The sequence below is a fragment of the Prunus mume genome, linkage group LG2 (genome assembly GCF_029339155.1).
Source record: "Prunus mume cultivar Tortuosa linkage group LG2, ASM2933915v1, whole genome shotgun sequence".
In the NCBI taxonomy this organism is placed as follows: domain Eukaryota; kingdom Viridiplantae; phylum Streptophyta; class Magnoliopsida; order Rosales; family Rosaceae; genus Prunus; species Prunus mume.
The window spans coordinates 32,105,079-32,131,870 of NC_142699.1; the positions used below are offsets into that span (position 1 = coordinate 32,105,079).

At 35.9% G+C, this 26,792-nt stretch overlaps 4 protein-coding genes, 1 long non-coding RNA gene and 2 pseudogenes across 5 annotated transcripts; 3 read left to right on the forward strand and 4 right to left on the reverse strand.

Annotated features, from left to right (window-relative positions):
- Window positions 1-758: 758 nt before the first annotated feature.
- Window positions 759-1,799, forward strand: LOC103323493 (nicotianamine synthase-like). Its single transcript, XM_008225490.3, has one exon. It carries the CDS (start codon window positions 789-791, stop codon window positions 1,641-1,643), a length of 855 nt encoding a protein of 284 aa, XP_008223712.1. The 5' UTR covers window positions 759-788; the 3' UTR covers window positions 1,644-1,799.
- Window positions 1,800-3,903: 2,104 nt separating this feature from the next.
- On the reverse strand, window positions 3,904-5,146 carry LOC148920062 (uncharacterized). The gene is made up of 5 exons (XR_016124712.1): window positions 4,948-5,146; window positions 4,783-4,848; window positions 4,560-4,666; window positions 4,404-4,474; window positions 3,904-4,324 (listed from the first exon to the last, which is right to left on the reverse strand). It is a non-coding gene; the product is annotated as an uncharacterized LOC148920062 (long non-coding RNA).
- Window positions 5,147-5,257: 111 nt separating this feature from the next.
- On the reverse strand, window positions 5,258-14,095 carry LOC103323520 (beta-carotene hydroxylase 2, chloroplastic-like; annotated as a pseudogene).
- LOC103323494 (uncharacterized) lies at window positions 7,516-9,697 on the forward strand. Its single transcript, XM_008225491.3, has 4 exons — window positions 7,516-7,672; window positions 8,413-8,481; window positions 8,790-8,873; window positions 9,122-9,697. Exons 1-4 carry the CDS (start codon window positions 7,618-7,620, stop codon window positions 9,424-9,426), a joined length of 513 nt encoding a protein of 170 aa, XP_008223713.1. The 5' UTR covers window positions 7,516-7,617; the 3' UTR covers window positions 9,427-9,697.
- A 3,650-nt stretch (window positions 14,096-17,745) lies between the features above and the next one.
- LOC103323497 (mitogen-activated protein kinase kinase 9 pseudogene) lies at window positions 17,746-18,954 on the forward strand (annotated as a pseudogene).
- Window positions 18,955-19,785: 831 nt separating this feature from the next.
- On the reverse strand, window positions 19,786-21,124 carry LOC103323498 (xyloglucan endotransglucosylase protein 7-like). Its single transcript, XM_016791667.2, has 3 exons — window positions 20,837-21,124; window positions 20,544-20,737; window positions 19,786-20,197 (listed from the first exon to the last, which is right to left on the reverse strand). Exons 1-3 carry the CDS (start codon window positions 21,122-21,124, stop codon window positions 19,786-19,788), a joined length of 894 nt encoding a protein of 297 aa, XP_016647153.2.
- Window positions 21,125-23,427: 2,303 nt separating this feature from the next.
- Window positions 23,428-25,002, reverse strand: LOC103323436 (putative xyloglucan endotransglucosylase/hydrolase protein 23). The gene is made up of 3 exons (XM_008225433.3): window positions 24,652-25,002; window positions 24,360-24,553; window positions 23,428-24,095 (listed from the first exon to the last, which is right to left on the reverse strand). Exons 1-3 carry the CDS (start codon window positions 24,928-24,930, stop codon window positions 23,687-23,689), a joined length of 882 nt encoding a protein of 293 aa, XP_008223655.2. The 5' UTR covers window positions 24,931-25,002; the 3' UTR covers window positions 23,428-23,686.
- Window positions 25,003-26,792: the final 1,790 nt, after the last annotated feature.

Genomic DNA, 26,792 nt, shown 5'->3' on the forward strand with positions numbered 1-26,792 from the left:
AATAATGGTGGAGGTGGTGTGTGATTATCCATTTTATTTATTTTATGAGTGGTGATTTCCCCATTCCTATTTCTCTTATTTTATCCACTTACACTCCTTTTTTATAACTAAAAAAAGAGTGTAAGTGGATAAAATAGGAGTGGGAAAATCATTACCTTATTTTATAAGTGATAATATTAATCACAGGGGAGGGGTTTCTCTCTTACACACACAACTAAGATGTTATAGGGTTCGAACCTGAGATCTCTAATAAGCAAGTCAGTGCCCTTTTTCACTAAGTTAGATCCCATTAATGTGTGATTATCCAATTTGATATATAAGATTTGGTACGATTTTATTTCTTTTTTAATATGCTAGCACTCGACACACACACGATGCAATTTTTTTTAAAGAAGAAATTTAATTGAAGAGAAAATTCTAAATTGGGACCTATGTTATGTTTCAATATTAGGAAAAAAAGAAAAGAAAAAAAGGGGGCACATATTAGTATAAAAGGATTCTTACAGAATGTCTTTTTATATTATTTTCTTATAAATAAAAAAAATTATTGGCGGAAGAAAAGTCAGCATTTGATGTGTATATATATATAACCTATATGAAACAAACGAAGATCCTATGGCATGAAGCACCCCGTTTGAGTTGACCATATCTAGAGATTTTTAAACGTAGCATATGCAATCCAAAGTCTGAATTCCTATAAATACATGGAAAAGCCTTTCCACAAGATCCAAACCAGAGCTTCTATCCATATACTCCAATCTAAACGACAGCGTATTCACTAATCGCCAATGGCTTCCCTCCAAATCTCCAACTCGGAAACCCAAATTCCTGCCCAGCTTCTCATAGCTCGCATTACACAACTTCATTCAAGCATTTCCAAACTTGACTCTCTTCGACCTTCAAAGCAAGTCAATGCCCTCTTCTCTCAGCTGGTCAAATTATGCATTCTTCCATGTGACATAGATATCATGGACTTGTCCAAAGAAGCCCAAGCTATGCGCGAGAGTCTCATCAATCTTTGCGGCCGAGCCGAGGGCTTTTTGGAGCTTGAATTCGCCACACTCCTTGTGAATGTTCCTCAACCTCTGAACAATCTCAATCTCTTCCCTTACTATGGAAACTATGTTCTCCTAGCCAACTTGGAGCACAAGATTCTCCTTGACAATGGGGTGGTGCATCCACACAAGGTAGCCTTTGTTGGGTCGGGGCCAATGCCTCTCACTTCCATAATAATGGCTACTCATCACATGAAATCCACTCATTTCGACAACTTTGACATTGATGAGAAGGCGAACGATGTGGCTCGAAAAATTGTTGCTTCGGACGCTGAGCTGGCAAAGAGGATGAAGTTTGAGACACATGATGTAATGAAACTTAGAGAGAGGCTTGGAGAATATGACTGCATATTTTTGGCTGCCTTGGTGGGCATGAAAAAGGAAGAGAAGATAAAGATTCTTGGGCATATTGGGAAGTACATGAAGGAGGGAAGCGTTTTGCTTGTCAGGAGTGCAAAAGGGGCAAGAGCATTTTTGTACCCTGTTGTTGAGGAGCATGACTTGCCGGGATTAGAGCTTCTTACAATCTTCCATCCAAATAATGAAGTTGTCAACTCGGTTGTTCTTGTGCGCAGGCCTACCTTCTAGGTTGTGTTCTGTTTGTAAATTACCGGTGTTTGTGATGATGTCTTTCTGTTTTGTACGTGTTGACAATAAATTGAGAGCTTACTTCCTCTTGTTCTCTTGGTTTTGTAAACAAGGGCGTGCTAGCTCTTATATATATATATATGAAGAAACAAGTGATCTTAGTACAAATTACATTCTCATCCTAATAATTATTCTATGATTATGAATATCATTCTTCTTTTGCCGTGGATTCCTGAACATGCTATAATCGGTAGCCTTCTTTAAAAAGAAAAACATATCAATTGTTATAAAGCTAGTGAAATAAGAACTACAATTACAATATGTTGGGGAATAGCGGCTCGAATTAGTGGTCTATGGTGTGGATATACTCAAGTCATCATTAATGGTGATAACCTCCTTTAGACCCTCGCGTGGGCCTATATATAACGGTTACCAATCTTTTTAACTTTAGTGTAACTCAAAAGTCTGGACTTCCTAGTTTTGGACCTTAAACTATCTTATTTTATACTAAAGGCCCACGAAGTAAAGGGGGCCTTTTGTTTTTTGTTTTTTTTTCAAGAAAAAATACAAAGGCTGTTGGACCTTAAAATATTCTTTTTGAAAAAGTAAACTATTTTTGGTCTATTTGCCAAAACTAGGTACAAATATAAATACAGAGAAAGAGGAGAAGAGAAGAAAATAAAATAGAATGGGAATCTGGGCAGTGGTTATTAGTGGTGATTGTTGGGATGGGAGTGAGAAACCAACGGAGAGTTTTTAAAAATTTCCATCGCGAGGATCATGGGTTTTCAACGTGTTTTCAGTTTTTTTTTCTTCCTCTTTTATAAATTCTTTTAGTTCTGTTTAATGGCTTTATTTAATAGGCCCCATATTAAATATTATTTTATTGATGTGGGTTTATTTATTAGTATAATAATATGTCTTGATTGCCTTTTTTGGGTCTGAAAAAATATTTCCTGATTTGCTTTTCAAGGTTTTCCTATTTTATATGATAATATGATGGTTTTCCTATCTAATATTGGTTTTCATGTAGCCCAATATAAGAGGCTCTCTAATGGAACTTTGTGTGTAATTTTTTCCCAGTCGCCGGTAAATTTTTATTTTTATTTTTAAGGCAAGCTTCAGTCTTCAGCCACAGCCACTCAACTCTCTATCTTTAGTTATTTGACGACCACGAGGTTTTGATTATATGGTTCGATTCCTTTTATAATTTTTCATTGGATACTTTATTTTTGGAGGCCCTATTATTGTTTTGAGCACAAGGCTTCTAAAATCTCAGAGCCATCATTGTGTAGCGGAGTTGAACTTTTGTTTTGCATTATGACTGAGGCATACATAAAGAAAACCAATCAAGAGATGAAGGTTTGTGACATTACCACTATTCTTTTTTCTATCATATGTACTTTTTTTTTAAAAAAAATAGTTAAATCTATATATATACACTTTGGCTAAGACATATTCTCATCCTCTTTTTTCCTAATGTAGATTGTAGAGTAATATATGCGGGTGTTGATTCGAGGAGTACACGTAATAAAATTATATCCAATGAGGATTCAGAAAAATTTTCACATATGGAGAGTTGTAATGTATTTGCAATTAGGGCGGGAAACGTCCAGAATGGTAAGGCAATGTTAGAAGATGTGAAGAAATACTTTAGCAATCATGAAGAAATAGTTTATGGCATCCATTACGCACCAACAAAAGCCAAGGAGTATATTCGACGCTGAGAAGAATTATTTAAAGAGATATTTGACGCCTCTGCTATTTTTGCTGGATGGGGTGTGATAAAGTTCCTTATTTATATCAAATTACCCGTTTTGGAGACGAGATAAAATCCAAAGAAGAGTATTGCAATGGATTTGTGAGGGGAAGCGGTGGTCCATATGCTATGAAATACTTGAACAGTTGCATGTCCAATATGAAAGTCAAGTGAATTGTTACAAAATGTGATAAGGGCTATATTATATGCACTTTTTGATAAATGCAGCGGTGGAAATGTGCGCGTGTTTGAAGAAAAAGAAAAAGAAGTTACAACAGTATATGACCGACCGGTTCTAGGAGCGCTTTTTGATCATTACGATGCCTTAACTAGTCATCTTTCTAATTCACTGTTCTTTCTTGTCAACCAAAGTCATTACAAGTATACAGATGATAATAATATGAAAATGCACGAAAAATTCGAAACACAGTTTGAAGAAGAGAAATATATGGGGAATGTTGTCGTAAAGCTAGGAACAAAATTCGTTGTACTAGTCGTGCATTTTAAGAACCCAATTGATGCATTATATGAGAAGCTCAAAAGTCAAGATAGTCAACGGAAAAGAACAAATCGTCGACGTACTGTTCCTCGTGAAGTTGATGGTCTACCGTTAGTTAAAGTTAAAACTAAAATTGGTCAGTATCCTATTTGGTGTGCTAAGATAGAACGGGAGTTGGTGAGAAATTTACATGAGCGGCATCATTGTCTTTAAATAACTGCAAGAAAATACTAATGTTTTGTTTAGACTGATCGGTGGGAGATCTCATTTATTAATTTATTTCATTTGTTTTCCTTTTTCATTAATCATTGGACATGCGTTGGTTGCGAATTCTTTAGCTTTTCTCAACTCTTTCTAATAATGGGTTCCAGCATTTTCCCCTTCAGTCCACTTAATCGATTTTTCCTGCAGTAGCTTCAAAACCTGTGTAAATGGAAAAGGAAAAGCCAAGTATGAAGCATTGTTCAAACAGATGCAGCAAGTAATTATGCACAAATCTTACCAATACTCGCCTACGAGACCCTTTTGAGATTGCTTCCTCTTGTGTTTCAATGATGACCTTAAGACACTTGACTGCTGACAAGAAGACAACACATAATTACAATTAACAAGAAAAAAGTTCAAAGAATAACTACGTAACATGAGAACGTTCACTTACATGAGATTCCAGAAAATGAAGAAATTTGACACTTCAAAAGACGCATCGCCTCCTTGGCACCGCGTTCTTGCACGCCAAGCACTATTTCACCTTGTGTCTCAACCTTTCTGATGAGGAACACACAATAAAAGAAAAAAAATTAACATTGTGGGATCCTATACACCACCATTAACCAATGTCCACAGAGAGTAGAAACATACACCACAACGAAAAGGATGCTAACCTTGTTCAAAGAATCATTTCATCTGACTCTTCATCCACTTCGGGTGCTTTTTCTTGGAAATTTTCCCTGCCACAGAACAACAGAATCCATAAATTCATTTAAAAAAGGGAAAACAAACTATAAGGCGAATTCTACACTTGAAATTTTGATATCTTATATTTTTACCTTAGATATGTGATCAAGTCCGGCTTGGTATCTGCATTAAGTGAAACTGCCCCTTGTTCAATTTTTGAAGCATGTATTTCATTTTATCCAACTGAAGATTGTGTTAAGTAAAGCTATTTGCAATATAGTCGTAAGATGCTATTTATTTTTTTTAAAAAGAAAATAATTCATATCCAATCACTTCATAACAGCAAGTAAGCCTTACTTGTTCTAGAAGTTTGTTTGCTCGATCATGATCCTCCTTAGCAAATGCCTCTACAGCCCGGCAAAGAAAATTGATATCCTTACACTCGAAGGCTGCCAAGAGAAACTACTCTACACATTTTATAGATCAAATAATTGCAAATAAAATATTAAACCCTAAAAAGCCACATAGAGCCTGGAAATATTCCTTCATCATAGTCCGAAACTCCTTCACAGCTTTACAAAGAACCTGGTAGTTATCTTCGTCGTCTTCAATTTAGCACACTCTATTTATGAAAGAAAATACAAACATAAACATGAAATTGACAGATAAATCACGAGCAACCACACATCAAATAGCTAGGGCCTTAATCTTCAGTATAAATCTGGATTTCATGGGAAATGAATAAATTCCTGAGAACAGTTTGCCATTTATCATACAAACTGATCCCAACACTACTCTTAAATAAACAAATAAATAAATAACCAGGAAAATGAAGTTTTCCCCATATATAGACAAGGTTCTTCGTAAATGAGCCAAGAGTCTTTCTCAGAACGCTGAAAGTTCTGTCATCCTGAGTTTATAAACAGAAAATGTGGTTTTGAGACATGTTTACACAAATATATATACATGGAGATATCAGTAAAAGCTTCTTTTTATTTTTCAAGGAAGAGAGAGAGAGAGAGAGAGAGAGAGAGAGAGGGCTAGTACCTGCTTCTTTTTCAAGGACTCTTCCAGTTTAGCAATTTTATCAGTACAAGCTTTCTCATGCTCAGATATCAGACTCCTTTCTTTCTTTCCTGACATGACATCAACCCATCAGAAATTTTTGGCGTATTCGATTTCACTATAAGGAGGAGCAAAGGAGTTTTGTTGCTTACTCAGTTGTTCATATTAAGTGCAGACCTTCAATTCTCTTCTTCATAGTTGGAAATGATGCCTGTCGTGTCAAATAGAACAACAATGCTCAACAGAGTCGATGGGTTATATTGGCTAATAATTGCAAGGCCTGTTCTGCAGTTTTGATATGATGCTCTTAAATTTTACTTGTTACTGGAAAATGGAGCCAAACTAAAGGAGCTACATGCATACAGTCAACAATGTCATGTTCTGTGTGCAGAGTATAAAAAAGCAGAGGCTTCGTATCCATAAATCTGAAACTGAAAATGTGCAGACAAAAATGCTAGTTGCTGATAAGAAACTTTGCTAAATCACTATATGCACACCAAAAAGCTAGTTGCTGATTAGGTAAATACCTATCTAATTGAATTTATGCGATTAATTACAATTACAATCCATTTCACAGAAACGCTTAATAGTATGAAGAGAAATCAGATGCAATTACAAGATTTGGAAACTGTAAGGAGCTACCTTTCAAGGCCTGTAGATGGTTGGCTTTGTCCTTGCAAAACTTCTCATAGAGTCCTCGGAACTTGGCAGTTTCAGTCTTCAAGCAATTCCCACACTGCAGACATATATTATATATATAACCAAATTATTAATCAGAATAAAAATTTCGGGCATCAAACAAATTAACTAGAAATTCAAATTTCTCCGCAGGATCATCTATGGTTTTAGCTCTTTTCTTCTCCTTCCACAGACCCCGTTTGATATAAATTTTTAAAGAAGTTATCAGAATATTTAGGCCTCTTGAAGAGTTTATGACATGCTAGCAGCGAAACTTTGTCTGACAATTGAAGAATACAAAAGGCATCAAATCCAAATGCCTATAGTAGCTGTTTGAACATTTCACAAATTAAATCAAAGATTCATATTGTAAATTCTATCAGAACTAAAACAAATAAGCAAGCAATTGTACCTTCAATTTTCAGAGTTTATTGCAATTTGTAAACGAAATGGAAAACTAAGCAATAAAACTGGACCAGACCGATAGATTCGGATTAATCTCGCAAAGAAACAGTATTCGAATTTCCGCGATAATCAAACTGGACCAGACCGATAGATTCGGCTCACCTTGAAATGGTCTCTTCGTTCTTCTTAAGCCCGTCCTTGTGAGCTTTCTCTTGGATCTGGTGCAGTGCCGACATAATTTCTTTGATATCACTGTAAAATTCAACCACAATCTCAATCTCATAACTTCGTCCACAAATCTACGAGCAAAAATAAAAAAGATGAAGAAGAAATTATAGGAAAACGAACTTGGAGAGGTCGAGATCGAGGTGATCCGTTACTCGGTTTTCAAATTTTTTTTTTAAAAAAAACCTTTTAAAAAAAAGTTAAAATAGTAAAGTCTTTTCTTTTCTTTTTTTTGCCTTTTTCTCTCTGATAGACGTTAAAATAGTAAAACCTTCTAAATGAGGGCGCGGAGTCCAGGATTCCTATAGACGTTAGGATTCCGCAGCCTACTGAGGCCATATAATAACCCCCGTTTCTTTTTTCTCACAATTTACCATAAATCCCAAGCGGCATTTTTATATTTACCCTAAATCCTAAGCGGCGTTTTTCCCTTTCGAGCGCACACAGTCATGGACAGCGGCCTCGTGTCTCCACCTTTGCAGATCCACCGGCCAGAGCCAAACAGTATGTTTTTCCTCTTTCGTTTAATTTAAGGGTTTGTGACGAAAATTATGTGCAATTTTTTTTTTTGGTTGTAATCGAAAATAATCATAGAAACCCCATAAACCTGACCAACAGATTACAAGGAGAAAGCAAAAAGATGCAAAACAAACAAAACAGATTCGGGAAAATTTCTATCTAGACACAACACAGGTTTAGCGGAAAGAGATTTCCCGGCAAAACAAATAAATTAGAGCGGTGGGCATGATAGCATCATTGGATAACTATCCATAAATGCTATGTTATGCCAAAATTTTGAAACAGTTTTTGAAGATTTTCTTTCCAGCCAATTTATTTTGGTGTGTGTATGATGCATTAATAATATCGTTATTTGTTGATGGGATCATAGATGTCATTCCTTCTAACTTCTTTGCCATCATCACTGTTTTTCTTTTTGTATTTATCAATATAATTGCATGGAAACAGGGAGCAAGACTGTTGAATCGGAGGCTGTTGAACTTATTGGCTATATTCGTTTTTTTTTTTTTATCTCTTATGACATAACATCTATATTATGCCAAAATTTTGAATCAGTTTTTGGAAATGATTTTTTCCAACCAAGTTAGTTTGGTGTGTACATGATATAGCCGATTTTTAATAATATGGTTATTTGTTGATGGAATCATAGATGTCATTCCTTCTAACTTCTTTGACATCATCACTTTTTTTATATAGTATTTATCAATGTAATTGCATGTAAACAGGGAGCAAGGCTGTTGAATCAGAGATTGTTGAATCACAGGCTGTTGAATCAGAGACTGTTGAACTTATTGGTAAGCTTTTGATTTTAGGGTCAAATGAAAAAAGCAAAAAATGCGCCTATAGCTTCTCTATTTACGTATATTCGTTTTTTTAATCTCTTATGACATAACATCTATATTATGCCAAAATTTTGAATCAGTTTTTGAAGATTTTTTTTCCAGCCAAGTTATTTTGGTGTGTGCATGATGCATAGCCGATATATTATTATTTAATAATATTGCTATTTGTTGATGGGATCATAGATGTCATTCCTTCTAACTTTTTTAACATCATCACCTTTTTTCTTTGTGTATTTAACAATGTAATTGCATGGAAACAGGGGGCAAGGATGATGAATCGGATACTGATGTATCATTATTTGATGAATCGGATACTGATGAATCAGATACTGAAAAACTTATTGGTAAGCTTTTGATTTTAGGGACCAAAAAAAAAATGCGCCTACAGTTTCTCTATTTACATATATATATATATTTTAATCTCTTATAACATCTATGTATTTGTTGTTATTCTATGTAATGTGCTCATAATACTGATTTTTGAGTTTTATCATCTTCATTCATTCTTTTTTTAAAAAAAAAAATATAATAATAACTAATTCTTTTTATTGCTTTTATTGTATTTAACAATGGATCAACATATTTCATACAGGTCGTGAATGTGAGTATTGTTTAAAGGTGGGTGTTCACTTTACCCAAACATGCCCTTACAAGTATCATGTCCCAAAGAACGCAATTGTTAGCAAGAGGTGTGTGGTAGTTTGTAATTTTTGTGGTTGCCTCTTTAGAGACTCATGTTGTGGCAGTTGTGGTATAAGCGATGGATGTGCAGTTCTCATGGATTGTTTACATTGTGGGAAGATAGGTGAACACTTGACTTTTACATGTCCGAGCCGCGAGGGGAAACCTTCTTATTTTTTCTGTGACCCTTATACTGGTTCTTGTCGTTTATATTGAAATGGCAGAGAATGGAGAGTTAATGGTACTCTAAAAGTTAAAGCAAAGATTAAATGTTAATTTCAATTTCAACAAATTTTTAGAATTTTTATTTTAAATATTTTTGAATAATTGTAATCTTCGTAGACATGTAGAGTAACTTCATGAGTAGATCTGGACGAGATTGACTCCTACATGTGGCCCTATATCCCTATGTTGGATGAGATTGACTGTATACAATAAAAGAAAAAGAAAAAGGAGTGGTCTTTTATGTCGTTTGCCATCGATGTCATACTTTTGTTTAGCCATGCATCCTATCATCATTTGATGTCTACATTGCGTTTTCTTTTTGTCGCAAATGAATTGCAGTTTGCAATACATGGTCTATACACTATAATAAAATCGTACACATATAAAAGAGGGAAGGCGGAACCAAGTGATATGGCAGTGTCATGCTTGCATATGAATCATGATATGAGGGCGAAGTGATGCTTTGATAACCTCTGGAAGTAGTTGGATATAATTGCCCGCAATGTAATCAATGTTACGGTAGAAACTGGTGTTAGGCATCTGATTGTTAGTGGCATGGTTTTTTCTAATAAGTGTAGTTTTTGTATCGAGAATTTTGTTGACAAGACGGAGGAGACCCGCCTCGAGGGGTCTCCAAGGACTCCCTAATAATTCTCCTATGGAACGTTTGTGAGCTTGGCAAACGATAAACATGTCTTCTATGAAGATCTTTCTTCGGAAATTTCTTTAGGTTAAGAGGCAAATCTTGGTCTCCCTTGCTTGTCACTGGGGTTCTAGATCAAGAAAATTGGAGGTGGCGGTTGGTGTTGTTATGATGCTCACAATGCGTTTTTGACTCAGTACGAAGAACTATGATACTTTATTTAGATCACAGGAAGCTTTTTTTGACAATACCTGCGTTGTGATAGGATGTGATTCAATGGTTTTGCGATTGGGTGATTGGTTGGATCTATTATGATACCCATAGTACGTTTTTTACTCTATACGAAGAACTATGATGCTTTCTCTAAATCATAGGAGGACTTCTTTGACAGTACTTGTGTAGTGATAGGATGTTGTTTTAAGGGTTTTGTGGTTGGGTTTTAGGTTTGTCTATTTCGTATAAGTTGTTTGACTCTTTTGTTTAGTCAATAGCATGGGTGGCACTCTTTTTTACTCCGGGATTTTGTTTTCTCTTGAAAGTTTTTAACGAGACCGCCGTTAACACGTTTTCTTACCATGTAATATTCATTTCGGTTTAATGAAATATAAATTTTTTTTTTAAGTATAATTTATTTGAGCTGATCTCAAATTTCACAAAACTTACGAGGCATGTTAAAACAATAGAGAAATGAAAGATTATCACCCAAATAAATGAGCCCAATAAGAAATGCTTACTTGACTTGAGATTAGATTTTTACACTAGAAGGAGCGTCTATGACTCATCATGATACTATCTAAAATGCGACAAGGGGTGTTTCCAACTTGATGGCATTGGCAGATAGTAAGACTGGGTTATGATGCATTGCTAATTTGCTACCATACCAGCATAAAATTTGATAACAATGTAAAAGGAGAAAGAGAGACTGCAGTTCCATTGAACTTCATTCAAAGAAGGCTTTTTATCACAAAACGTCCCTGACGTTTGCAAAACTATCAAATTGCATCCTTAAAGTTTTTTTGTATCACTCATGGTCCCTAACGTTAATATAGGTGCTCTTAAATAGTCCATCTGTTAAAAAAACTGTTAAATCCAGGGATATAATCGTCAAATCAATCCAAAATTATAAAATATATATTTTTTATTTCTTTCCCTTCTCTCTTTCTTTCTTCTTCTTTTTTTCTCTTTCTTTTCTTCTTCTTCTTTCTCTCCGCCAGATTCCTTATCTCTTCTCTCTCTGTTTCAGTCCATCGTTAAGCTCGAATGGACCTTCTCTGAGTCGGTGGTAAGACTGCAATTAAAGTTCATATCAAATATCAAACACTGATTGGTTACTAAGAAACTGAATGGAAAAACAATATAAAAACTCAAGTTTGTCATGTTTCTTTCATTGCTGGTTTCCAGTGAACGAAAAGAAACAAAATTCCAAACTCAAAATTTTGTTGGCATCAAAGAGATAACAAAAAGTAGCAAAATTCGAAGCAAACCTCATGTATATGCCATAAAGAAGCGTGCCAGAGAGCTTTATGAGCCCATCTTGCCCAAAACTCCATTCCCACTTAAAATATACATATATAAAATCCAAATTGATTTAGGGGATGTATTCAATTGAGATTTTAATTGATTGTTTTAAAGCTTAAAAATCTAATGGTATTCAATTAGGATTTGTAAGTAATCAATAAAAATCTAGTGGTATTCAATTAGAATTTTTAAATCATAAATACAAGTCTGGTGGTATGCGATTAGGACTTTTAAAAGATAAGACAAAATACCATGGTATTCAAAAACTTACCGATTTTGAAGTATTTCATTAAATGATGTATTGTGTGAGACTTTTGAGTGAGTGATATAAATACCAAACCCCATAAAAAATATCAATCTCATATGCCTGATTCTCACGTTCTTTGTTTTTCTTTTGGGAGAAGATAAATAGACACATCTGAAAAGAGCTCCCATTTCATGGTTGTTCTCTATAGTAGCGATGTTCGTATACGTTTTGCATCTGTTCATGGTTAATCTCTATCTATTAACTACCGCTAGTTGTATACATTTTGCGTCTTCATGGTTGTTCTCTATTAGCGATGTTCTCCCAGCCACTCACTCCATTAACACTTCAGTTTTTAAATCCTATCAAAACAAGATTATTTTGCTGAAAGACATGTAACGTATTGTATAATTTATTTGCTGACTTTAAACGAAAAGCATGTTATCCAACCAAGAGTATATCAAAAGGCAGGGAGAATTATGGCAAAGATGAATGAGAGGCAAACAGAAATAATTTAGAAACACACAACACCTCAAACATCAACACCTGGACTAGACCAGGAGAGATAATTATGTATGATGTATGATATAGTAGTAAAATTCTTTGGTTGTGGTGTTTTGGTTGAACTTTGTCTATTAAGTAACCTCAATTGAATTTCATTTTTGGTATTTTTGTGGAACTATGTATTTTGGTTGTGGCATTTTAGTTGAATTATGTATTTTGGTAGTGGCATTTTAATTGAATTATGTATTAGGTTTAGTTCACTATGTGATAAATCCGTTGATGTATGGAATAACATTGTTAGTGAAATAATGGGTGAGATGAATCTGTGTTTTGAGTAATTTGTGCACAAATGATTTTCTAATGAAGTTAGATAATAACTGTATTATCAATTCATGAAGGTTTATAAGTCGCATGCATGAATTCGATAAGCTTGTATGGTTTAAGCCTCCTTAGTTAGATAATGCACACAAGATTATTATGTAATATTATTATGGCAGAGAGGAATTACTTTTGATTACAGAAAGGAAGGACTAATTTTATGTTGTATTATTTGCTTCAACTCGTTTGAGTGTGTTACATACGATTCTCTCCTTGTATTTTGCTTGTGAAAGTTAATGGTAGTTTTGCATTTGTAGTTGAGTGCTTAGGTGAGTGGTGTTCTTGCATGTTATGTCTAGGCTCTCGGTATCTTTAACGTATTCATTTTGGCTATGTGTGGCTATGTTAGGAGTTACATTGTTTGATGTCGGTGTACTCTCCCTGGACTAACCTTTGATCGTTACTGTGCCTCCATCTTTGTATTAACCCTACAAATTGGGTGTCTGTATCCTAAAAATTGGGTATATTCCTTCAGGTTATGTATTTAGGTGAATGATGATGGGTGATAGAGTTCAAGCTTGTACATAAATATGAGTAAAATCATGTTATTACAATCTATTAAAATCATAAGTAAAATCCTAAGTGAATTAAAATTATAAGTAAAATCATGTAATTGCAATATATTAAAATCATGAGTAAAATCAAATAATTACAAATCCGGTTGAAATCCATTACATTAAAATCATGTAATTACAATATATTAAAATCTCAATTGAATACACTCCCCTTAGTAGTTTTCAGTGTAAAGAAAAAACTTCAAAATAAATTTAATTTAATTAAGTTTCCCCAATTGAGAAGCCGTTAGTGAACTTACAGCAGCACCAACAGATAGAGCACATGTACCCAACATTTCAGACAAAGGCACATTCCCACCCTACACAGAAAACAAAATCACCCAATTCAAAAACTCAACCAGAGAAGATAAAGTTCGTAACTTTTGTGGTTTTGGGAGCAGAGAGAAATTGGGTACCTCCATTTGCTAGTAAAATCTGTAATAAACAGCCCATGACAGCCATGGAAGTAATACCAAAGTTGGACATCACCGTAGCAACAAGATAAGTGAACCTCTCCGATTTCTTCCTAGACAACTTCTCAGCCACATGTACGGACGGAATTACAATTGGGATATGAGAATTAGCAGCCTCTTGGGCTTTTTCTGTGCAATTCTCGAGATGGGTACTCTGCTTTTGGTCCTCCATGACGACATAGACAGTGAAATAGAGCTTCCTTCGAGCCCTATAATGAAGTGCTGATTTTTGGTGGCGAAGATTCGAAGGTGGGAAGAAGATAGTTGGGTTGGGTTTTGCGAGGAGGTATGAGGATTGTATGAGACGGATGGGTTTGGGGGTTGTGGCGAAGTGCCCAGCCGCCATGGAAGAACTTCAGAGCGAGGGAGAGAGAGAGAGAGAGAGAGATTGAATTGAGGGTGGGTTGAATTGAAGTGAACAGACACCACAACTTTCTGTCTGCAAACTTTAGAGAGATTATGAGAAGCAAACCATCCTTAAGGAATCCGGCGGAGAGAGAAGAAGAAGAATAAGAAGACAAGAAAGAGAGAAGGGAGGGAAATAAAAAATATATATTTTTTATAATTTTGGATTGATTTGATGACTATATCCCTAAATTTAATAGTTTTTTTTTGACAGATGGACTATTTAAAAGCACCTATATTAACGTTAGGGACCATGAGTGATACAAAAAAATTTTAAGGATGCAAATCTAATAGTTTCGCAAACAGTTGGGACGTTTTGTGATAAAAAGCCTTCAAAGAAAGAAACAGTGCATGACCCCAATATAATGTGTGATCTAAACTAACGTGAAATATAGAATATGTACAATACGTTGATTAGGGTCATTCAATCCATTCTTTTCTTGTAAAATGTGTTATGCAATTTCGAAGGTGCCTCTTCTTATGATATAATATCGTATTTGTTGTAATTCTATGTCATGTACTCACAATACTGATTTTTGGGTTTTTTCATCTTCATTCATTCATTGTCATGTGCTCACAATTATTATTTTTCTTACTTTTGTTGTATTTAACAATGAATCTACAAATTGTACACAAATAAATGTAGGTACTGTTTAAAGGTGAGTGAGCATATTGCACAACTATGCCCTTATAAAGTATCATGTGCCAATGAGCGCAACTCTTGGCAAGGGTTGTGTGGTTGTTTGTAATATATGCAGCTCCCGCTTTAGAGACTCATATTGTGCCGGATGTCGCCTAAGCAATGGACGTGAAATTCTCTTGGAATCTTCAATATGCAAGGAGCAAGGTGAACACCCTTCTAGGTGCCCGAGCCTCGAGGGGAAACATATTACAACCATTAATTGTGTATGTGCCAATAGGCTAGCGTTCAAGACAAATTTTGAGGATAATCTCTAAATTACATGAAAATACTTTCTTTCTTTTTTTCCTTTTTCTGTTCATATGTGAAATTAGAAATTTTGTAAGAAGTTATTGGCGAAGTCTAGAACTTTGTTTCCATGGTTATCTAGAAATTACCAAGGACAGGGATGAGATATTCTCTTTGAACTGCCTGGTGATAAGATGATATTTCTTATCCTCCATGATAAGATGATATATAGGAGTTGTAAATAGATCAGAATGCAATTGCTTGTGTTTCATATGTTTGACTGGATGTGAAATGTTTTTATCTGTAGGAACACAACAAGCCCTCCATGATCTGTTCAACAGGGGCAACGACCTCTCCCCTTGCCAATCCTGCTCATTAAACTGCTTATGTGAGGCGTGCCTAGAAAGTATAGAGAAGAAAATTTGTGACTAATTTTAAACATTTTGCACATGCAGCATGTAATAATGTGGTACTGTATATGAGAATCAACTTTACACCTATGGCAGAAACATGTACCATGTCAATTAATAAACGTAACATATTTTAGGGGGAAAGAGTAACTAGAGTGAGCTCAAACAGTTGAATGTTCATTCAATCATCAGCCGGATGTCCTCGTCACTCTCCAGAAATGAGCCAAGAGTCTTTCTTAGAACGTTGAAAGTTCTGTCATCCTGAGTTTATAAGCAGAAAATGTAGTTTTGAGACATGTTTGCATATACATAGAGATATCAGTACAAGCTTCTTCTTCGTTTTATTTTTCAAGGAAGAGAGAGAGAGGGGGTACCCGCTTCTTCTTTTTCAACGACTCTTCCAGTGTAGCCAATTTTATCAGTAAAGCTTTCTCATGCTCAGATATCAGACTCCTTTCTTTCTTTCCTAACATGACATCAACCCATCATAAATTTTTGGTGTATTCGATTTCACTATAAGGAGGAGTAAAGGAGTTTTGTTGCTTACTCAGTTGTTAATATCGTGTGCAGAGCCTTTCCTTCTCGTCTTCATAGTTGGAAATGATGCCCGTCAAATAGAACAACATGTTGTGGAACAATAGGAAATATGAATTTAAAGATAATAATAATTCTCAACAGAATTGTAATAATCAAATACATTAACAAATTTACATGAAATTAATGTAAATCAATAAACACGAATAGAAATACTGACAGCGATCGAGGCTTGCAAGAATTGCAATGTCCTAAAGATAGATTTCACCCCTGCTCTTGTGCTTGCAATTCTATAGGCGTCCATATCCCAGGATTCAACAATCGATAATCCTAAATTGAAGCACTTCAATTCAAGACTCTAGCGAATCAATTATATATTTGTACTCTTAAGACAAACCTCATAAGTATTTAACAAAAAAGATAAAATAGAGTATAGGGGAATACTCTCCCTATACTCTATTTTTCACTAAAAGAACTCTCTACATCCTAAGGAGATATTCAAGTTGATGAAGGGTGCTTGATTTATATAAAACTCAATCCACTCCTGATAAAACAACGTATCTATGAATTAGTGTAAGTTCAAGAGATACAACCTTTGCATCATTATGCTTTGAAAAGCAACATGCACAAATCTAAGGAAACTGACCTGTTGGAGAAACTAAGACACGTCTCTTAGAGAAACTTATTTTTCATTCACTATAGAAATTAAATATTATTAAATAATATAAAATTTCCCACACAACAATGCTTAACAGAGTCGATAGTGTTCGACAATTTCACTTTCCTTGGACTTGTCAAGTTGGTTATTGCTCTTAGATTTTTCAACCTCTTTAGATGGAGGTGTAGTATCATTTTTTCTTTCTTTCCATTTCTAAGATAAATAACAGTACTTTTACATGTTCGCATTCAATTTCACGCGAATAAAAACCTTTAGGATTTGCTTCAATGTTGGAAGGAAATTTTCCACTTTCATTAACAGCCAAAGAATTAGTTCATTTGGAAATATGACTGTTGTGCTAATGGTACCTCCAAGTTCCAACAAAGCAATGAAGAGAGCAACCAGAAAAAGATATTTGGTAAACAGGTACATGTTTGGCCTATTCAAAAATGTGAATCAAGAAATGGGAATGGAGCAAGAGATATTAATCAAAGTTAATTGTCCATAGGTTACAAGGCTCTCATTTATATAGAGCTATAAACACTAACAGTAACCTAGCGTTCCTCGTTGAATTAGGAAAAACAAATAAAAATTTGGCGTTACCAAAATGGGTAGATTCCACAACTTAACCAAGATCACAAAATTAGTAATATCAATCCAAGGCAACTCACATTATTGTAGCATGGCTCCCTGAAAAGACCAAATCAGAAGAAATCTAAAAGATTAATTAAGTTTTAGGTTGAAATCTTTATCGTGCACTTCTTGTTCTTTTTTTCTTTTTCTTTTTTTTTTCCTTTTTGCGATTTTTTAAAATGATAAAATATTTTATTATAAAAGGCAGATTACTCCCAAAGGTGATCAATTTTATTGCAGAAGATAGAAGATGTTGGCAGATAACTATTAAGCGTTGAGGGATATGGATTTAACAAGATTATGAATATATCATAGCTACTAGTAAATGTTTTGAAATCCAAATGTAGATAATTATGTTTAAATTAGTTAATTAAACAAAACTATCCTAAACCGAAAAGGTTGGGGTCCATTTGGGTGATGCCGGCTGCTTGGCCCGCAGGTTCTTTTCTCACTCCTACTTGTATTAGGAAAAAGGAAACACTATATAAATATTCCACTCCACTCCTCTCCACCAACACATCCAAAATAGAAACAAATGGCTCTCATTCGACAACGCCGCCAGCTTAATCTCCGCCTCCCCTTGCCCGAACCCTCTGAGTGCCGCCCATGTTTCTCCGTTCCCCTCCCTCCCATCACCGCCGTCACAAACAACTCTTCCTTCGGCACTATGTCCGCCGCCGATCTCGAGAAACTCCAAGTCCTCGGCCACGGTAACAGCGGCACCGTCTACAAGGTAAATCACAAGCGGACATCCACGACCTACGCTCTCAAACTCGTCCATGGCGACTCCAACGACCCCACAGTACGCCGTCAGCTCTTCCGCGAGATGGAGATCCTCCGCCGCACCGACTCTCCCCACGTCGTCCGCTGCCACGCTATCTTTGAGCAGCCGTCGGGAGATATCGGGATCCTCATGGAGTACATGGACTCCGGCACCCTCGAGACCTTGCTTAAAGCCCAAGGCACCTTCTCCGAGCCCAATCTTGCCCACGTCGCCCGCCAAGTTCTTAACGGCCTCAACTACCTCCACATCAACAAGATCATCCACCGCGACATCAAACCCGCCAATGTTTTGGTGAACAGCAACATGGAAGTGAAAATCGCCGACTTTGGCGTGAGCAAGATCCTGTGCCGGACCTTGGACGCCTGCAATTCCTACGTGGGTACTTGTGCTTACATGAGCCCGGAAAGATTCGACCCGGATACTTACGGCGGCAATTACAACGGCTACGCCGGTGACATATGGAGCCTAGGGCTGACCCTGATGGAGCTTTATATGGGTCACTTTCCGTTGTTGCCTCCAGGTCAGAGACCCGACTGGGCCACGCTTATGTGCGCCATATGTTTCGGAGAGCGGCCGAGCTTGCCAGATGGGGTGTCGGAGGAGTTTCGGAGTTTCATGGAGTGTTGCTTGCAGAAGGAGTCCGAAAAGCGATGGACCGCCGCTCAGCTTTTGACCCACCCCTTCGTCTCTAAAGACCGGAGTATATCCGTTTCCTGATGGGTTGCTGGATTTGTACGCGAGTTACCGTTTGTAGGGTTATGAGTTTTGTTGTAAGGTTCTGTGTTTTGTGTATATACTGGGCTGGATTCGGATTCGGATTCTTTCTTTATGAAATTACTTAATTTCCTTTCAATCTTTTCAAGTTGATGATGTGCATCCTACTGTTTATCTTTAATTAAACTTGATTAATAGAATGAGAATCAAATTTCCTCTGATTCTTTCAATTGATTCTCGCTAAAACATCATCAAGTTCATTAACTGACTTTCCAAGTAACTAGAAAGGTCAGAGTTGTCGCAATTACTTAGAATTTGAAATTGGCGAGGAATTGACCAACCTTACTAGCTTAGCTGTACAAGACTAGACTAGTCAATTTGGATCTATATTGGAAGATAGAAGGAATTAGCAGATAGAGTTTATTTAGAAACCCAAACACGATTAAATTAAGCAAAAAGCTTGTAGTTCAAGTGGTTAAAAGTATTTATTTATGCACCTTATGTCACATACCTGTGGCTCATCAATATTAAAGACCTTCACATGAAATTAAACAATTTCGACTTTTTCCACCTACATGAAATTTCAAAAGACAACTATTTCCCCAGAAAAAGATTAATTTTGTACCCCAGAAAAAATACATAGGGTCATACTTGAGCATCGGGGTGAAATATGTACATTATGTTTTATGATAGAATTGTATCTTCATCTGGTAACATGTCTATATCATTCATTACTGATGAAAAGGTTAAAGGGAACACATTTTCAAGTCCTGCATGATGCATGGAAATTGAAGAAAAAAGAAACCTAAACACACTTCGTTTAACATTTTAAGAGCAATCATCTATGTTTTATTTGGACCAGCACCACGGTACCAGAAATATAAGGAGAAAAGAAAAGCAAGAATTTGGAAAAATTGCATGGAAACCAAATGAATAATAAAACAGTAACATAGGGGTGTGAGCCCTCTAGCTAGGGCAAATTGGTGAGATAGCATTCTGGAGCAAAGCCTTGAGGGAATCTCTTTGTGTCTGTGCAGTAATTATAGATCATATAATTATTTTGCACCCATGTCATCTTCCCTTGATCTGAATAATCAAGCTTCTCCCAATACCATGCTCCTTTGCTGGCATTGGAATTTGGAGAATTTGAATCACAAGAAGAAGTTCCAGAAGACCAAATGCAACCATCAGCATTGAAATTCTGGTAGGATGCAGTGAAGGGTGATTGGGTCCAATCTATCTTCACCAGTCCACCTCTTGTGGCCCAGTTGTCAGCATTCCAGAGACTGGAGTATAACCTCATAGGCTGGTAGTTGGGGAATGGAATACCATAAGACTCAAGGTTCTTGAACTGCCTAATGGGGAGGCCATCAACCAAGAAGCTACATATACATGCAAGAGTATTATTAACCAAAATGCAAAGATTGTATGTTTGTGAATTCAGAGTAATTTCAGAGTGATCATATTAATTGATCACATGATATGACAATTGTGATATGATATGACAATTGTGATATGTTAATCAATAGTTACCAAAATAATTTATATAATGAGAGCCACATATGAAACTCTGATATCATTCTGTCACACACTAGGTTCGGGATTTTACTCTATCCCGAATCCCAACATAACAAGAATGTGGTCAACATATATTACTTTTCACGTCATCAGCTAATACATAAAGTTAAAATCAAATGCAGTTCATTTAACATTTTTATGTTTGCTTACATGATATTTTGGGGATTCCAAAGTATAGAATAGGTGTGGAAATCAGCAGTGGGGTCAAACCAAAGGTAGAATTGCTGCTCTCTGTTGCCCTTGCCTTGGCAGAACACATTTGTATGAAGTATGTAAGGGTCACCACTAAGGTTCCCCAAGAATTCGAAGTCTATCTCATCATGATATGACCCTGTTGAGGATAACTGAAACATATATATGTATACCAGAATACCACAAGCATCAGAAAACACATAAATTCATGCAGTACATGTAAAAATGCATTTAATTCTCAGGAGACTTACATAGAAGGTAGTGACAGTGCCAGCAGAGTTTCCAGCAACAAGCTTAATTTGCATATCTATCTTTGCATATAGATATTGATTATATGACTCAAAAGCTGAGCCACTAACATTGTCAAGAGAGACAGTTAGGAGCTCTCCATTGTTGAGCATTTTAGAATGATCATCCCCTCCCCATGTTATGTAGAAGTCTTGATAAAACTTGCCAGAAAATGCAACCCTAGAAGTGCTGATTATGGAAAGGAAAAGCAGCAAAATGGCTGAAACATTCGAAGCAGAAGCAGAAACCATTGCTTGATGTAGAATTTGGAAAAACAGAAATTTAATTTGAGTGGTTTTGGCGGACTGATTTCTTCTTCTTTTTTCTCTTTTTTTGAGAGAGGAAGACTGCTTATTTATAATCGTGACGATGTGCAAACCATAGTGTGTGGCAACAACAAATTGATTTCGTGGCTTACATTTTAATCCATCATAGATTATCGAAGTTGCCCTTTCATTGGTGGTTTATGATTTTTATATTCACAAACCATGTCAACAGGAGAAAACTAGAAAATAAATAAGTATTTGACTTGATTTCAGAAACTTCATGTCACTGGCAAACTATGAGCCAAGACTAATATAGGCTTGAACGTGATGGGCACCCAGCTTATAGAAAGCAGCTAGCCAGCTAGCTACCATCACAATTACCAGTTGTTTCCCACCTGTGTAACAAACCATTCGTTGACACATGCATTGAACTAGCCAGTGGTTTACTTGTCTTGACTTTTTGAGAGTTTAATATTTGTTTATTTATTTATCTGCCTTTTGATTCATTATGCATGAACTCCTGGTTATATATATATGTGGTGGTAATATTTACCCAGAGACCCGGTGTGTTTCTTTAATAACAATGACAACTAACTAGTTCTAAGAATCCCAATTTGTATTTATAGAGGGAAGGAAAATTTACATAAGATTCATTAATTTGCATGCTTAAACGATAAATCTTGAAAAAGTAGTAGATTGATTTCTAAATTATTACTTCATAGGAATTGTTAAATAAATAATTTGAGTTTTATGGAATAGTGGTGTGAATTCTATTACCTTAGTTATTCTTCTCATTAATTTAATATTTATTTTAGTTTATTGTCATTTCCATATTTTTTATGCTCAATTTATTTCTCTTTTTCAACCAACCAACCAACCCTTGAATCGACTAGGTTAGTAATTGAATTAATTAGGGTTTTGATTAGTTTTCTATCTTTTTCACGTAATCCATATGAGTACGACTTCGTTTTTACACATCTATATTACATTCGGTCGTGCACTTGCGAGTTTATAAATTACAAACAACACCATTTTGGGAACAACACTTATTCAAAGCCTTTTATGAAAGATGTGCTACGGGGACGTAGGCATTAGAGGTAGAGTTCTGGAGTTGATTTTTCACTTTATCACCTCAATTAAGTATCAAGTCATTCTTTCTGAGTACAAACAATTGGGGTAGAGGGAGTTTACACAAATATTCATTGGTGGTTGAGGGCTTCGAACACTACCCACATCGGTGTAGGTGAAAGAGCTCAATCAACTGAGCTATACTCAACCGACACTATCAAGCTAGCCATTCTTAATAGAGAAGTTACTGAGAATTTATATTATGTATGAAAAATTTAGCTCATACATATAAGGTTGTGGATGCTAAGCAGCAGTAGAAATCAATTAAATTAGGAGGGCTGGTCCTCAAATCTCCCATTTTTGTAGATGACCTCATGCTCTCTCCCAAGAAGCCATCAGCTGACTATAACAGACCTAACTGGGCCAGACACAACAACGTTTTGGCCATGGTCAAGCCCATTAAACAGGCCACTGCCTCATATAAGCCCAATAGGGCCTAGTCGAAATCAGTTGACAGCATAGCCTCCTCAGCGGAGGTGTACTCTTCAACCATGACTCACTACTAAACCGAGCTCACAGATTTACAGGATCACCATCATCTACGGATGGATCGCAACCACTATCCTAGATTGGTGACTAGGAATTGTAATTGAATTCTGATTTGGTGTAAAAATCGAAGTTTGAGTTCGCGGAACATAGCACTAGGAACTTCGATTGTGTTTATTTCTCCGTCCTATCTTTTGATTAATTACATATATATATATATATATATAATTAGGCTCGAAGTCAATCCAAGTCCAAACAAGAGCCACCAAGTGGCCCAATCCAAACTAAATTATTAAACTGACCAAGGTTTATAAAGACTTGAAATGTGTTCTAATGTTTCAATGTGGATTACAAATTTCAACTCAAACTTTCTTTATTATTATTTTTATATAGAAATTTTAAGATTGCATTCATAATTCAGCCAAAAAAGTCATTAGCCACAAATGGTCATTACAATAACGAAGCGATCTAACATTGAAATTAAGACAATCTGATGCGCCTCCACTAACGATCATGCAAGATCGAGGAAACTTTGGCATAGTATCCCAACTAAGATTGCAAACTCATAATAATAATAAAAAGATAAAGCTTGAAAAAATCAAGGCATAACAATACAAATAAAACTCTCACGGAGTAGAAATGAAAAGTAATCACAAATGAGAGGTGAAAGGTTATCACAAAAGGAGATGTGAAAACGATTATAGGAGTGTTTTTTTACTCAAACTTTCTTTTCAAATCCAACACCTTACAATTCCATACCATAAACATCATAATGTACTATAAATAACATTTTTACAGTAAACAACGACATTTTCTATCTCACATATTACACTAATTGTAAGAAATATATATCAAATACCCTATTTTGAACATCTCAATTAATTTAATATATAAAAAATTAGCTTTTGCAAACTCTGGTTGCAAGATTAGAGTCTAAGATTTGCTGGCTGTGCATTCTGGAGGGAGGCCCTGTGGAAATCGCTTTGTGTCTGTGCAATAATTGTAAACCATGTAATTCTTTTGCACCCACTGAAGCCTCTCTTGGCCGGTGGAGTCTAATTCTTGTGAGAGCAAAACAGACCTGGTTGAGTTTGAATTTGAAGAAGTGCAAGAAGTGGAACCAGAGGACCACCATACACAGGCATTGTCCGCATTGAAATTCCTGTATGAAGCAGTGAAAGGAGCTTGGGTCCAATCTGTCTTGACCAGACCTCCTCTTGTAGCCCAGTCATCAGCGTTCCAGAGGCTTGAATATATCCTCATGGGAAGGTTCTTTGGGTATGGAACACCAATCGACTCCGAGTTCTTGAACTCTCTAATGGGTGTGCCATCAACATAGAGGCTGCAACACAGAGAAAATATATTTCAATAAGGACTGCAAAGAAAATAATGTTATTCTCGGCGACTAATGTATTCTTTTGCGGGATATGTAGCATGTTTTGTTGTTGATTGTCAATTTGGCATCACACGTTGGACACGTGTTTTATGTAGTTTATGGTCCAAAATAACCGTTTAACAACATAACTGCTAGAATCTGTGCTAACATAACATGTTAGACTCTGCGAAATTAAAAATATTTTTGAGAATATTATCATTGATCACTTACACAATATGTTGGGCATTCCAAAGAATCGAATATGTGTGGAAATCAGCAGTGGGGTCAAACCAGAGGTAGAACTGCTGCTCTTTGTTGCCTTTTCCCTGGCTGAAAACATTTGTGTGAACAATATAAGGATCACCACTAAGATTCCCCAAGAACTCAAAGTCTATCTCATCCCATGAAGTCCCTTCTGAGCGCAACTGCACCACATATACAAATTCATGTTTGTGCATTAGAAATTAATTAGCATAGAACTCTAAACTCTTTAACCAAGATTTATGTAAAAATAATGACTTACATAATAGGCCGTGACAGTGCCAGCAGAGTTACCAGGGACAAGCTTGATTTGCATATCAATCTTTCCAAAGAGATATTCATTGTTGGACTGGAAGCCAGAGCCAGAGGCCTTGTCAAGCGAGAGAGTAAGAAGCTCCCCGTTGTTGAGTATCTTTCCGCGCCCATCGCCCCATGTAACCTGAAAATCCTGGTAGAAGTTGCTAGCAGAGGCAGCCACGAAACAGCCAACCATGAGGGAAATTAGTAGAATATAATTTGGAGGACATAAAATTGTAGCCATTTCTTGAAGTACACTTGACCTCAGGACTTGTGTAGGGAAGACAAAGGTTTGCTTAATTTGAATATGGTAAAAGGTGATCTCAGTTGTGACATTTATATAGCATTGGAAATGCGTGTGTTGAAAGGTTCTTAATTTTCTATATTCAATGTTATGATGAATACATAGTTGGTGATCGCCGTGTGGGGAAAAGGGAGAAGCTAGATGTAACCAGCTGGATGCCAAAATATGCTTTTTACTCAGTCATTTTCATATCAAAGTGGTTTGGTTGGAGGAACCCACAATGCTATTTCTCTGTAGCGAGTTCCATTTTCAAACATATACTAATTGCATCCAGGAAAGTATGGCGGCATAATAAAGTGGCTAGCTCACCAAATTATTTTCAATTCAACTATTTTTTATTCTAGACGGCATAATAAAGCGGCATGATAAAGTGGTTTAGTTCTATCTTCATGTCTACATCAACCTATAGGATCTAACCACTCTTTTTCTCGAGTTCCAGCTTGCTCCAGTAATTGACCATGTCAAGCATTTGAGTTTTCTACAGTACGAACCAAATTCTTCTAGACGTTTGCCAAGCGTAGGATGCTGTTTGTTTATGTATTTATTATAAAACAACTAATCTAAATAGAACCATAAAACAATGTAACTGTGATCATAATAAGCATCAGATACAAAATATAAACAGTTGTATTTTATTTACGTGTACTTATTTTTATTGAAAATAGTGGATGGCTTTAAGTAGTACTTTTTGAATTGGGCTAGGCCATCGAACTTGAATCATGTTCACAGTCATACTATACTATACGAGTCATTCTATAGTGAGGGCTTTATATATAGCCCTTAGATTGTGTTATATCTCTTAACCGTTGGATCAGGCTAACCAATTTGATTCAACGACTAACTAATTTGATCTAACGATTTTAAACTTTTTGAAGATAACAAATAACTGATTTCTCGTTTTAAATTGCCAAAACATCCTCAAAATTAAGGTGTCATCTCGTTTTAAACTTTTTGAAGATAACGGATAACTAATTTCTTTTTGCTTTTAACAATTTTCTTTCTCGGTTGTTTATCTTTTAAAATTTGACTTTTTGGTTACATTATCGGATCTTCTTTGTAATTTACTTTGTACTTCAAAAAAAGAGGAAGTTGTATTTGAATAAAAGATCTTGAGCGAGAGAAAAAGCTCAGTAACATTTTCGTTTTTTTCCCCAAGTCCATGACTACGTAGGGGCCCACGTAGTAATCTGATCTCGATAGGCCCAGTTCATTACTCACATGGTTTGACAAAAATGGTTTGAGCCTACCGTTTACCTATTTGAGACCTAACTTCTTGTGCTACAGAGGCCTAGGCTATCCCAAGCTTAGAGCATCCACAATGATACTCTATTTCTTAGCTAAAATTTGGCTAAGAATATAAGAAAACTATTTTAGGAGCTCTTTAAAAAATTTCAACTCCAACCATACTCCCTGATTTGGAGAGTCATAAATGCTTTAACTCTTTTTTAATTGGTCCATCTCTATTATAAAATAAAATAAAAAATAGTTAGCATTAAATAAAGGTTTGAAATACTCATTGAATAAAGCAGCATTAAATTATAGAGAGCCACTAGAAGTCCTTTCTCTCTTCTCAGATTTAGGAGCTCCTAGAGGACTCCCTATTTTAGGAGGTGGATAGGGAGTGTGTTGGCGTTGCATTTTTACGATTCCTCTCTAAAATTTGTCTAAGGAGGTGGTTTAGGGAGCCTATTGTGGATGCTCTTAGGTCACATAAATCATAACTTCAGAGAAAATTGACAATAACAACTTCAAGTGATTTATGACAGTTGGTTTACCAATCTTCCAATTGAAAATGATTTAAA

What these genes read in the sequence shown, in the direction of transcription:
- LOC103323494 (XM_008225491.3), top strand. Translation starts at nt 7,618, where the DNA reads ATGGACAGCGGCCTCGTGTCTCCACCTTTGCAGATCCACCGGCCAGAG. An exon ending in CCACCGGCCAGAGCCAAACA is followed by an intron (nt 7,673 to 8,412) that starts GTATGTTTTTCC and finishes GCATGTAAACAG; the next exon opens with GGAGCAAGGCTGTTGAATCA. An exon ending in AGAGACTGTTGAACTTATTG is followed by an intron (nt 8,482 to 8,789) that starts GTAAGCTTTTGA and finishes GCATGGAAACAG; the next exon opens with GGGGCAAGGATGATGAATCG.
- LOC103323493 (XM_008225490.3), top strand. Translation starts at nt 789, where the DNA reads ATGGCTTCCCTCCAAATCTCCAACTCGGAAACCCAAATTCCTGCCCAG.
- LOC103323436 (XM_008225433.3), bottom strand. Translation starts at nt 24,930, where the DNA reads ATGGCTACAATTTTATGTCCTCCAAATTATATTCTACTAATTTCCCTC. An exon ending in GCACTGTCACGGCCTATTAT is followed by an intron (nt 24,554 to 24,651) that starts GTAAGTCATTAT and finishes TATGTGGTGCAG; the next exon opens with TTGCGCTCAGAAGGGACTTC. An exon ending in TGGAATGCCCAACATATTGT is followed by an intron (nt 24,096 to 24,359) that starts GTAAGTGATCAA and finishes TCTGTGTTGCAG; the next exon opens with CCTCTATGTTGATGGCACAC.
- LOC103323498 (XM_016791667.2), bottom strand. Translation starts at nt 21,124, where the DNA reads ATGGTTTCTGCTTCTGCTTCGAATGTTTCAGCCATTTTGCTGCTTTTC. An exon ending in GCACTGTCACTACCTTCTAT is followed by an intron (nt 20,738 to 20,836) that starts GTAAGTCTCCTG and finishes TATATGTTTCAG; the next exon opens with TTATCCTCAACAGGGTCATA. An exon ending in TGGAATCCCCAAAATATCAT is followed by an intron (nt 20,198 to 20,543) that starts GTAAGCAAACAT and finishes ATGTATATGTAG; the next exon opens with CTTCTTGGTTGATGGCCTCC.